Below are 12,432 nucleotides of genomic sequence, written 5' to 3'. Positions count from 1 at the left end.
CCAACACCTTTTTGATCCAGAGCATGACTATCCCAACATGGGCAAGTGGGTGAGTATGTGCTTCTTGCTTATTTTTGTTGCATGTGAAACTGGGTATTGTCTGCTGCGTGGGATACTATGAACCCACAAGGAAAACATTGTGCTTATTGCTGGAAAAATTATCACCCTAAGGGAAACTTCTCAAAAAGGTGAACTTGCCCTTAAAAATACAGAAATAATGCCTGTGATGAAAGCCCATAAAAATAGAAAGTAGAAATCCTTGTCCCAAAGCATGACAACTACGTATGTGCTTGATAAATGCAACAAACCACATTTCAAACTACAGTGAACATGTAACCAAAATTAGTGCAGATTTTAGCACAAGATTTCAAAACATAACAGGGCCCTAATTTGAAAGATTATCCAGGTTCAGTGACTGTTCACTGTTCAGCTACTTAAATGCTAAAAAAAAAAATAAATGGAGGGCCGCAGTGCCTAAACACCTTAAAAAATCTGGGTCCAGGCAGCTTGCTCTAAGGAGTCCTCTCTGGCTTAAGGATTTTAGAGGACTTGATGCTGCTTCTTCCTCTATTCAGGTTGTGCACTATATTTTATTGAAAACCTATTTTACGCGTTGCATATAATAAATACAGCTACACTAAGGGGAAAAATCTTGCTCTGAGTGTACAAGGACTTTAATAACTCCAGCTAGACTATTTCTGCAGGCTAGAGGCTCCAAAGAGAGCTCTGCCGCTTAATCTTAGATTACATCAGTTAAATGTCCAATCCCAAATCCATCTTCAGGCGCCAGGAAAACAATAACAATGATCATAATTTATGCCTCTAGAGCAAATAATGAAATCTCATTTTACATTGTTATAGCACTTTACTTAAGGTTGCCTTAAACCGGTGCTCTGTGAGCATATATTGATAAACGGACACGTTTGGCAGCCTCTTCTCCTGCTGTAATTGTGAGACAATGATTCATCGTTCATAATCAAACCAGTGTAAGATTTATAGTCTTAATTACTTATGTGAGTGCTAAATTTCTAGAGAGAATCATGCCAAAAATCCAAATTTTGGAAACTCTTGTTGCATTCTAAGTAATTACCATCAAAGGTTTTCATTTTAAAACACCAGATGGTGAACTTTCTTATTTATGCCAGATAATGCTGTTAGTTTTCTTATTATTCATGAGTAATTTACTTTCAGAATACCATTTTGAAGACTATAAAAGCACTTCTGTAAATCTTTGGCCTATAGCAATATTTCAGAATCAAGCGTACATACTGCATTGTCATCAGCAACATATACTTAACAAATGGTAGGTAATCATTAGTGAATACTGGCCTTTTTTCATTTCTCCATCCATCACTACTAATTCAGGGGAAAAAACTGCTCACGCATGGATTGAAACAGACTGTTAGGTACTAAACAGTAATCATATCTAGCTGCAGCATAGCCAACTCCAGCTCTTTTTAATTAGAGATGAAACAGCTGGTAATGTGCATGAGCAAATGTTCTGCTGAGATCCAGAATTGCCCTGATTGCCTCCTCATTGTATGTTACTATACATTAAAAAGATAAATACAACGGTATCTGGTTTTATGGCTGGTTTTGTTATTTTTTTCTCTCTGGAAAAATAAGAGCAGAAAAGCACTCTAAAAATTATCTCTCCTTATAAAGTCTCAAACAGCTAAAGTAGATCAGATCTTTTAGGTCACTGACTGTCATCTGGATTAGGTCGTAACTGACCGACACAGCCGACTGTGGGCTGCCCGGCAGGTAACTGCGTGCATCCTCATCCTCCCACTGCCCCCAGCCACCAAAATCCCCTCTGCCCACCAGCAGCCCCTTCCTGCTTCTCCCGTGGAAGAGCCTGGGACCAAACGCCCCAGGGGCTGTAACGGCTGTGTATTTACAGACTGCATTTCCACGAACTCCTGTGTGCTGTGAAGGCGCTAGGCTGAAACCACCATCTGAAGCCCTCGGAGTCAGTGTGTCTCCTGGACCCGCGCGAGCTGGCGTGTTGCTCGCAGCTCTCGGGCGAGCTTCTCCCCTGCCTTTTCCTGCCACAGAGCGGTTGAGGCAGTGTTACAGTTCCCACTGACTTGTCCTTTCAAGGAGCCAGCATGCATTCCTTAGCGTAACCACAGTAAACCCCAAATTAGATTAGCAGGTCAGAAAAAAAAGACCTGCTTGTTCGTGAGTAGCGGGAAAGAAAGAGGTTGGTTGGTTTGTTTTGGTGACAGACTCTCATGCCTGCAAAGCTGTGGGACCTCTGCAGTACCCTGTGAATAGCAGACACGTTTTATAAGGGTAAAACAAGTCTAGAAGCTGTCTCATATAGCAAAGTGTATGATTCTCTATAGATGCTAAATATTATGTGTAAATACTGCTAATACATGTGAAGATACGAATATATAAATCATGATGAATGTATACTGGGTTAGGAGAGGGAAGAAGGAGGAAGGCTTTTCCCTGTCTTTGGAAGAACTCTCCATATATCAGTACGCTGACATGTGGGAAGTCTCGGGAACAGGCTCTGTTTACAGGGCAAGATACAGAGCTTATACTCTCCTCCCCAGCCCCGAAGACTCTTTTTCTTCTCTTTATATGTGGAAAATGTAGAGGGGACAGTGGGAATAGTAAGGTGAGGGACTTTTGGAGGTTTCTACCCTAATGTGCAACTATAGTTTCTACTGTTCATGGCCACAGAGGTTTTGGAGGTTTTTTTCCCCTCAGTTCAGACTTTTCCTTGCAGGAGACAGGTACTTTCCATTTGAGTCTGCCTTTTCTGCATCTTGCAACTTGACTCTTTAGATGGTCTGAAGAAGTGTTGTTGGCATCCAGAAAGACTTGCACGAAGATAGTTTACAGTACACAATTTACAATACAAATCTAAAAACCACTTATATGTAAGTTGTGTATTTATTGAAACCCAAAGTGTTAACCATTACCACGTGTAGGGGTTAAAAAGAGGAAGGAAGTTCAGCTGTGTTTTCTGACACCAGTATCAGTACAAATGGAAAATTAAAAGCAACTATGTTTTTCAGCAACCCTTCTTTTTACTGAAGCAGTGGATAATATTTCGCTCTCAGGGTAGAAATAACGCCAGTTTTGCTTATCAGCTACAGTGGAGGGATCCAAGACAGTACAAAGAAAGGCAAATGGGAAGCAGGGATAAAAACATTCAACTCCTTGTTAAAGAAGTTGCCATCTCTGGCTTCCTAATTTTAATGAAATCCTGAAGCTAGTCACTCATAAATTTCATTTTATTCCAACTTCAATTATAGTGAGCAACGTTAAGTACATCATTCTTCGCCAACTGACATTTTTAAATATCTGGATGACAATGGTGGTTATTAGGATGGGTTATGATAGGTCTTGTACCCCTCTTCCATTTCATGCAGTAAATACAGATTGTTTAATTCAGTGTAGCATGTTTGGTGTAACAGAAATTGCCATGCTTGATATTCCTGATGAGACTGTAAACTGACTGAAAAAAAGCCCTCCCGAAACGGTGCAACCTTGCTAATGCAATTTTCCTTTTCAGTTTTGCTTGATAATTGTGCAGGTCCAGATTACAGAGCTGCTGATTTTTACTGACTTAAATTTCAGTGCAGTCTGAAACATCTAAGGGTAAATCTCTCTGGCATTAGTTAGTTGATTGTAAGCATTTTCACTTCTGAGTTTTTTCCACCCATATCCCAGCCTGTAATACCCTAATCCAAGTAGCTGGGAGGGTGCAAAGGAAGCTCCAGGAGTGAGGGGAAAGTAGCAATTCACGTGCAGCACGTCTCCAGATGAGGTGTATCTTTAACTGGAGAAACTCTGTGTCTTCATTCCTCATGTGTCCTAGGTGAGGGATGAGAATGGTGAGCACTTCACGGGCAAATTTTGGTGGCGGATGAGCTCAAGCCCTTACGCAGTGGAACATATTTTCAGGATTGCTATTACCGTACAAGCACACTCTTAGCTTATGCTCCATAACCTCGTTTGCTTTGCACTCCACATAATGCTTAAGTAGTAGTTACAGTCTTAAAACATTCCCCAAAAGACTAAACAAAATATGATCTTCCTGAGCAGGAACAGTTCAATTGTAAGGAATTTTCCTGAGTGACAGAAATGTTAGCTCCAGTAGTCATGAAATTCTTTTTATTTCAGAAACACTATTTTTCCTCTCGTGAGAAGTGTAAGGTCAAATAGTTTACAAAGAGAGGCTTTGGCGGTGCTTTGTTTCCTAAAAAGAATAATTTATGCATCCATGGGTTTCTTTAAAATGTTAAATTAAGTTTTCCCTAAGTGAGTTTGCATAAATAACTAGCCAAGAATGTCTCCCTTGGACAACTTCATCTCTGTTCCCTTTTGGCACAGCTCAGACAAAATAACTGAGGTTGGGCAAGAGATAGGCCTTGTGAATTTGGGGTTTAATGAACATGAGAAGTACAAAACAGACAATTTTGGCAGATTTCATTGTAACACTTGAAAATGTTTGTTTTTTCTCATATCAAGGCTGCAGAGAGGGTAGAAGTGTTTGGTGAATTTGTCTCGTGCTAGAATTACACTTTCTATTTATATAATCAATGTTAGGTCAGTTGTTTATAGCAGAATTAATGGCCTTGTTTATACAGTGTTCTGCTTTTATACATGTAATTCTTTTTTTTATTTTCAGGTTAGGGTTTGGTTTTGTTTTTCTTCATAATACACGATTGAAACAAAATGTGTTGAGCATGTGTGTGTTATTCCAGACTTTATTAGAATTCACTACTTGTATGAAATACAACAATATGTGGATGGACTTATGTAAACTATGGTCAGAGGGGGTTTTTTGGTGGTGGTGGTTTTTTTTTCTTCTCTCATCATCATAACTTTCTCTTCTGCCAAGATGTTTTTGGCAGTTTTTAAAAGGTTCACCATTAAAAATGTTATAGACCACATGGTTTTTAGAAACTTTATTGAGGGCACTACTTAAACAAAGGAAGCGTTAGTGCTGAACTCCTTTCAGCAGAACTTTGCGCTGGGAAGTGTTGATATCTGGAAGGGAATAAGCAAAGACAACAAAACAGTAGGAATGACGCCGATTGCCATTTTTAAAAGGAATTAGAAAATCCCTTGTAAAGGAAATATTTTTTGCTCCTGTTCTTGTGTCACCTCAAATGCATAGAAAGATGTACCAGAGGCAGGATTCCTGCTTCCTCTCCCTTCCACTCTTACTTTTTTTTCTTCTGTCTCTTTTTTTTTTTTAATATATATGTATTTACATCATGTATCACATGAATGAGAACATCCAGTCTATATCATTATACCAGCATGTACTTGAAGCACTTATTCCCTGAACACGGACGATAATATAGTGCAACATAATGGAAAATTACTGGCTTTTTAATTGCTGATAAGACTGTGACTGCTCCTGAAGAACTGCAAAATGTTAGCAAGAATATCCAAATATTTATTTGTGGTTTATCTTTCCTGTAAAAGTACACACCCCTCTAAACTTGCTAATATTTAACAGCGAAAGTAGTATTTTAAAGGAAGAGTGTAATGAATTTCATGGCTGCATTTTTTTCCCCTTCCAGAGCAAGAATTTACTCTTTGAGAAGATTAATGGTGGTCCAAAAAGAAGAAAGAGGGTAACTATCAGAATACTTTATAGCCCCTATATCATCTAGAGAGCTAATAAGAATTAAAATCATACTGTTGAAATGAAGAGTTAGTCTAATGCCATCTACATTATACCTTAGATAACGCGTAAAGTCAGGGAATCTCTGTGATAAACTACTACAGCAGGCTTCAGGACTGTCCACCAAGTACAAGATGTGTTTCTCTGAATAGCCTGTTGCTTTCGGAAGATGCACTTCAGTGCAGAGCATTAATTTAAAAACCTTATATTATCTGTGTTTCTAAATTGATCCTATTTGCATAAAACCATTTAAAATTATTTAAATGTCTTTAAAACAGAATTTAAAAGTTTCCTACTGAAAATACTGGTAAAATTAATTACCACTACCCATGCATATGAATGTGTTTTTGGGTGTAAATGACAGTAGAAGTAATTTGATTCATTCCTTTAGCTGAAGTAATTTGATTCATTTACATACTTAGATTTACCTCAGATTAAACTCCTATCTCTGTGTCCCACTTGCTTGAAAGACAAAGATGAATGGGTTCTCATCTTTCTGCCCCTGAAACAAGGAAGGCAATCCACATATCACAGAGAACCTCTGCACAGTCCACCTCACTATCTTCTCTCTTTTTTTGGTAGTGTCAGCCTTTCTTTTATCAAAAAATCACTTGTAAGGCAGAGTCGAAGTCTTGAGCTTTGCTGCTGGTATATTTTTTTTACAAGAAGAAGTCGTCTAACTCTCTGCCAGAAAGTAGCTTTTCAAAATATGACAGCACAGTTTATATTGTAAATGAAGTAAATTTGGTTTAAAATAACTGAAGCGTAAGTGAAGATTATTTATTTATTTATTTATTTATTTATTTATTTATTTATTTAACTCTCAAACCTAAAGTCTTTGCTAGAAAGGGAGAAGATGAGTTGATTTCTTACCGATTCACACATCACTGGTAATAAACACTGTTTAACCATAAGTTAATGATCTATCTTGAGCTTGGTATCTGCCTCCCACTTACTTTTTTGAGTTTGTTAGCAGAAAAGGAAAAAGGGTAGGCACCTGATTCTAACTCTAAAGTAAGTAGAATTTACCCTGGGAATAGTTATGTGGAATATTTATTAATAGCTAGAACAGCATGTTAAAGTAGGATTAGTGCAATATATACCTGAGGGAAAAAAAAATACATTTTCTGTCTGTGTGCTGACTGACGTAATCAGATACAAAAGGAATAATGGCTGGAGAGACATGACAGCCACATGGCCGGGGGTAGCCCAGAATTTTGGAGTGAAGCTTCAGTTTCTTGCTTTGCAGCAGGTTTATTTTCTTAGCACAGGCATGTCACTTAATGCTAAATTCATTATCATTTAAAGTATTTTATTGTTTTGAGAGTAATGCTGTAATTTATATACTAATGCTGTAATGAACAATTCAGAATTTTCACTTTATCAGCAGAGGGGTAACGTAGAGCTGTCAGCAGCAGAATGTATTTTTCCAGAAACCAAAAAGCCCACCGGATTCCCCTCCTGCCTTCTGTGGTCCCTGCCACTCCTCCATGCCCTTCTGCACAGACAGAGAGTTTAGGGAGGACAGCTTCTGGCAACAGATTGGTCTTTTGGGGTCAGAATGTCCCAATTTTAGCTTAAAGCAAGTCCTATTTGTAGAGTTGGGTTGTCCATGGAGAGTAACTGTGTTGTGTCTATATGAAGCTATAGTGTAACAGTCACAGAGGCACTACTGGAGTCTACAAAACTACATATTCTTAAGTGTGTGTTTATATACATATATATAAATATATGAATATAAACACACATACAAGCATACATACACATAATCAGTATGTATTTACCATTTGCTACTGTGTTATTTTTTTGCAGCCTTTGCAGTGCAAGACAAGGAAGCCTCCAGCGACCTCTAATTTAACTAGCAATTCTCCCCTTTTTTTTAATTTCTATGCATCAGCATAGCCCTGTCCAGAATCTAATATCCCGAACATGACAGGAGTGCTTCTGTAATCACTGAGTCACATTGCCATGGGCTCGGAGCTGTGCACAAAGGTACTTGGGAACCACGTTACTTTGAATTCAGCACAGCTGTATAGAAGTAAACCTTTTTCAGTCAAATGAGCCAAAAATTTTGCATTATATTTTGTTTTCTTTTGTCGGTTGAGAAGGATTCAAATTTTTGTGTGTCCTCATTCTCTTCTACTTTATTTCAAAAAGTAGCAAGCAAGTATCATTGCAAAAAAAAGACCAATTAATCTTCCTAAGAATCTTCAAATAATTCCTAGAAGTTTATGCAATGGCCGAATTTCACTAAATTAACATTAAACAGAACTTCTTTAAACAAACACAAACAAATCATTTACATGTGTCTTATTTTTAACAATTTAAAGCATTAAATTAGTGTTAGTTTTATTTTCAACGATTTTTCCACATTCATTTCTGGTTCTTAATATTTTTATGTTTTCACTTGCAGCAGGCAAAGCACTCAAAAAACAATAGAAGAAAGCAAAAGGGCTGCTCTACGCTGTGATTAAGTATTGATAGTGTCTAGAAATCTGGAGAAACCCAAGGGCTTAAACTCTAAGACAGACAAACTCCAAAACTTTTGCAGAGATTTGACAAATACTTAGGATATTTGAAAAAGAAATATTTCATGCCTATTTTAAAAGCTTTTTTTTTGTGTAGTTTTGAACTCCCACATTTTGGTGAAAGAAGCACAGAAATATCTCAAGAAAAGTAATTTCTATGATACAGCCAGCTTGACAAGAATCAGGAGATACTGGAAAATTTGCATTCCTCCAAAGTTTGTCCTTAGGCAAACAATTTTTATTGGCATCAAAAACCAGCACACTAGAATTTTGTCTGTATCTGTGAAGGAGAAAGCATATACTTGAATTTTGTTTACACTGACACTGTAACAGGCCAGAAAGTGGGTGTAAATAATGTTTAATTCTGAAGCTCCACTAAACTGCTTGATACTTGCAAATACAGTAAATACATTTTATTCCATGGGTATAGATAAAATGCAAGCGTAGGCTTTCTACATTACTATGATCTCCAAACAGTTTTGAGACAGGATCTGTTCATCTTCAGCCTCACGTTGTGCTGCTTACATGGCACAAAGTGAAGTTAAACCCTCTCCGGGGATCATCTTTCCAGCATTCCCTTGTTCTGGCAGTGGTAGGAGAGCCATTTCCTATGCCAAAACCTTGCTTGACTCTGCTTCTGTGCCAGCAGTTTTTTATCTCAGCATCAAGAGAGGCAGCGAGGAGGGGTTTCCTGGAGAGGAGATGGGCTGAAGAAGAGACTTTGGTCAAAAATGGTATCGTGGTCTCTAACTTGTCTCCCAGCATAAGGTCCCTCAGAGGCTAGTGATTTAAGCTAAAGCTTACCTGTACATCTCTAACAAGTTCTGTCCTGCCTCAAGAATTAGGGAGTTAGATCTGCTGCTGCTTCTCTGCTGAGCTGAGGAAAGGAGGAGTAGAGCAAAAAGACAGTATTTAATTCAGACTGTCCTATATTCTTGATAGTCCTCCTTCACTTGTATTCTTTCTAGTGGATTGGATTAAATTCTTGCATACAAAAAATATTAGAAAAAGAAACATTGATTGACTTTTAGATTTACTCCCTGGGAGCAATTTTTTTTTTTCCAGTCTGCAAGTATTTGACAGATAAACATATAAATAGATCCACTAATCCTAGTTACCTTTTATATGTTTCCCTGTTTCTAATAAGTATAAATAATCTTAAACTTTTTCAGAGTGTGAACCCGTATCTGCAAGGACAGCGACTGGATAATGTTGTTGCAAAGAAGTCTGTTCCACATTTTTCAGAAGAAGACAAGGGTCCTGAATAAGTACAATAAAAATGAATGATGAAAACTCATGCCATCCTCTGTTAGATCGTAATATTGCTTATATATAATCATCTATTAAAATCCTTGTGAATGGCAGCATGTTTATTATTTATATAACTGTAGATGAAAAACAGCTGTATTTATAACAGTATGTTCTCCTAGATAACAAAAATATGGTTCTGCTTCTTGTTAAGTTATGGTAAAAGGACATTTCTGTTGTTTTTATTTTAGTCATGGAGCAAACTTTAAAAATGTTAGTCATTTTAATAGCTAACGTGAGGTAAACGGTCTTAATGAGCAGCTTGTAAATAGGAAGATGTAAAAAAATGCCCAGTCTGACTCCAACATTTAATCTTAAATGTTACTATGTTTGACACATGAAAATTATAGTTTTATGTTTTGTTCACAAATATTGTTACTTAGCAAAGACAAAGTATTTATTTTACCCAGGGAATTTTGGCTTTTGGTCCATTTTAATAAACATTTAAGCAATCTACAAGGTTTGCAAAGTGACATTTTCCAAAATATTTCAGAGGCTCATTTGTCTCAGTTATTGCTGTGCAAATTTTAAAATTAAAGAACTGCTTTTTGACTCTATCCACTGGAATATTTTTCTGTTAGTTTTAATCGTTGCATGTCCACAACTTTCCTGAACACTTGCACACCTTTTTTCTTTATCAGTGGTACCATTGTGTGGAAATTAATCTCCCCTGCTGTCCTTTGTCTTAGTAACAGCAGCATTTGTGCATTATAACGTTCTTAAATTATGTGTCCCTGGGATATTATAAGTGAAGATGGAGACATTTGTCTGTGTTAATAAGGTTGTGTCAGCATCCTCTGAATCTAAATCCAGGATATGAAGGTCATTACAGTTGATGATCTTCTGAAAAACTATGATACTTTAATAACACTGGTAGCTATCACTGCTCTTGAAGTTGCTCCAGGAAGCTTAAATTGCCTTTTTGCCCCTAGGAGATTGAAGAACTTTATATTCCAGAAAACTGAGTTCTCTCTTTCAGAAAGATGAGAATATAAAATTACCTAAAACTTTGTTATTTTCAGGGTGCATCTGAAATATTTCAAGCCATGTGCATGGGGCATTGGAATGATGGAAAACAGCATTAGCTTACAGCTTTGAACTTCAAATCTATGGAAAAAAATCGTAGTTTCCTTCCCTGTCTTACAGAAAGACACAGTAAAATAATGATGACCCCTTAGAAAAAACAGACGAGAAACTAAAGGTCCTAGCTACGTAAGATTAAAGTTAACAGGATGGTACAAATATGACTGTGTATGGCAATTGCTTTTTCTATCCCAGCACTTAGTAATTTGTAATAAATTATGTATGCAGAGAGTAGGTCCTCTCACGTCATTTATGGGTAGATTGCAAAACTTCGTAACATTCTAGGCTGAACTATCATGTCTTCCATCATATTTCCTCTTTAAAAAAATCTGGAAGGGAAAACTCAATAGTATGTAATGCAGTGGGGTTTGTACTCACATGTGACATGATATTGAGGAGTTTACATGAATTGCAGAGCTCCTTCCACTTCCAGTGCCTGGAATGGGATGGGAGTAATCCATCTGTTCACACGAGAGAACTTGTATTCTCGGCTTCTTAAGATTACTCTTTTTCTCTGCACTTCTGCTTAGTCTTCAGACAGGTATTGAGAGTTGCAGAGTTGCAAAGGTTGCCTCCAAAACCAGAAAGAACTATTTATCATGGCATGAATCTGAGATCGGAACCCACTGATGCCCAGTGGCCCAGAGGATGTGAAATGGTCATTCCTCCTACCTAACCCCACAGCCAGCCACTGGTGCTGCCAACAAGGCTTCCAGTTGGTCAGAGGCTAGACTTCCATTCCTAACAAACTGGTGTTTCTTCAGGTACTCAGCTGTCTTATCAATACTTTTAAAGTAATCTGAGCTACATTCTGTCCTTATTAGCTCCAGTAAAATCCATTTTAATCACAAAAACGAAGCAATTATGAAGGCAATTTATTTCATTTTTACGCTTTTCCTAAGGACCAGCACGTAATAAAAGGTGGTGTGTACAGTAAATGGGGGGCTTAAAAAGGGAAGGGCAAAGAAGTATTGTTTGCTTAATAGTATCAGAAATCCCATGTCTGATTTCTTGAAGCACTTTAGCTCACTACACCCACTGCGTGGCGATGTGATAATCCAGCACTGCAAACTGACCAGAACAGGAATCCCTGGTGGCTGCCTGCGACCCTGGTGGAGCCTGAGGAGCTGCCCTTCTGTCTATGATAGAGCTGCACAGAGCAGGTGAAGGAAAAATTACACAATTTTGAGATGTTTTTGTCTTTAAATGCAAGCAAAAAAAACCTTTATACTGCACAACACAATGATGCGTCTTACAGGAACTGTCTGCTGGAGAAATCAAACGCGGGGTGGTGAGCAGCCATCTGCTGAGTCCATCAGGGAGCTTGAGTGTTTCACCAGGAAGACTCAACAGCACTATTGTGAAATTTTAGTAAAATATAGCTATTCCACCATGATAATGAGATTAATTACTCTAATTTCAGTTTCGTAGTAGAGCTGCCTTTCTGTACTGGGATTGGTAGTCCCATATTAATTAAAAAACCAAAAACCAAGCAAAAAAAGTTGTCCCTCCTACTGCTCCAACAACAGTCCAAACATCTATATGTAGTTTTTTATAAAGAATCATCACAGTGCTTTCAGAATCAATGAACAAATATACCAACTATACCAACTATCCCCCCTCACTAAGAGCTCACTCCACCAAACCAATTTTTACAAGAATGTAAATAGCTGCTCAGCTCTTACAGGTGTAATCACCCTTTTACATTTAGGATGCATGTGAATTAAGGAGCATGTATATTGCTATTGTTGTTTAGAATTTTCATTAAATTAAAACCTTTTTAGATTATTTTAAAATCTGCAAGTGTGTTAATTACCTCTAACGTATTTGAGACACAATGTGCTTGAATGA

At 37.6% G+C, this 12,432-nt stretch overlaps 1 protein-coding gene across 1 annotated transcript in view; it reads left to right on the top strand.

Moving 5' to 3' along the window:
* Positions 1-9,471, top strand: part of SCG5 (secretogranin V (7B2 protein)) — a 26,893-nt gene extending 17,422 nt beyond the window's left edge. The window contains exons 3-5 of the mRNA XM_009320987.1: positions 1-49; positions 5,559-5,612; positions 9,363-9,471. The exon at positions 1-49 is cut by the window's left edge and continues 58 nt beyond it. Of these exons, the coding sequence (XP_009319262.1) occupies positions 1-49; positions 5,559-5,612; positions 9,363-9,458 (199 nt within the window). The 3' untranslated portion in view covers positions 9,459-9,471. The remainder of the gene's footprint in view (positions 50-5,558; positions 5,613-9,362) is intronic.
* Positions 9,472-12,432: the final 2,961 nt, after the last annotated feature.

This window comes from Pygoscelis adeliae, unplaced genomic scaffold (assembly GCF_000699105.1).
Source record: "Pygoscelis adeliae isolate BGI_AS28 unplaced genomic scaffold, ASM69910v1 Scaffold3, whole genome shotgun sequence".
NCBI classification, from domain to species: Eukaryota; Metazoa; Chordata; class Aves; order Sphenisciformes; family Spheniscidae; genus Pygoscelis; species Pygoscelis adeliae.
This window is presented reverse-complemented; position numbering and strand designations above follow the sequence as displayed.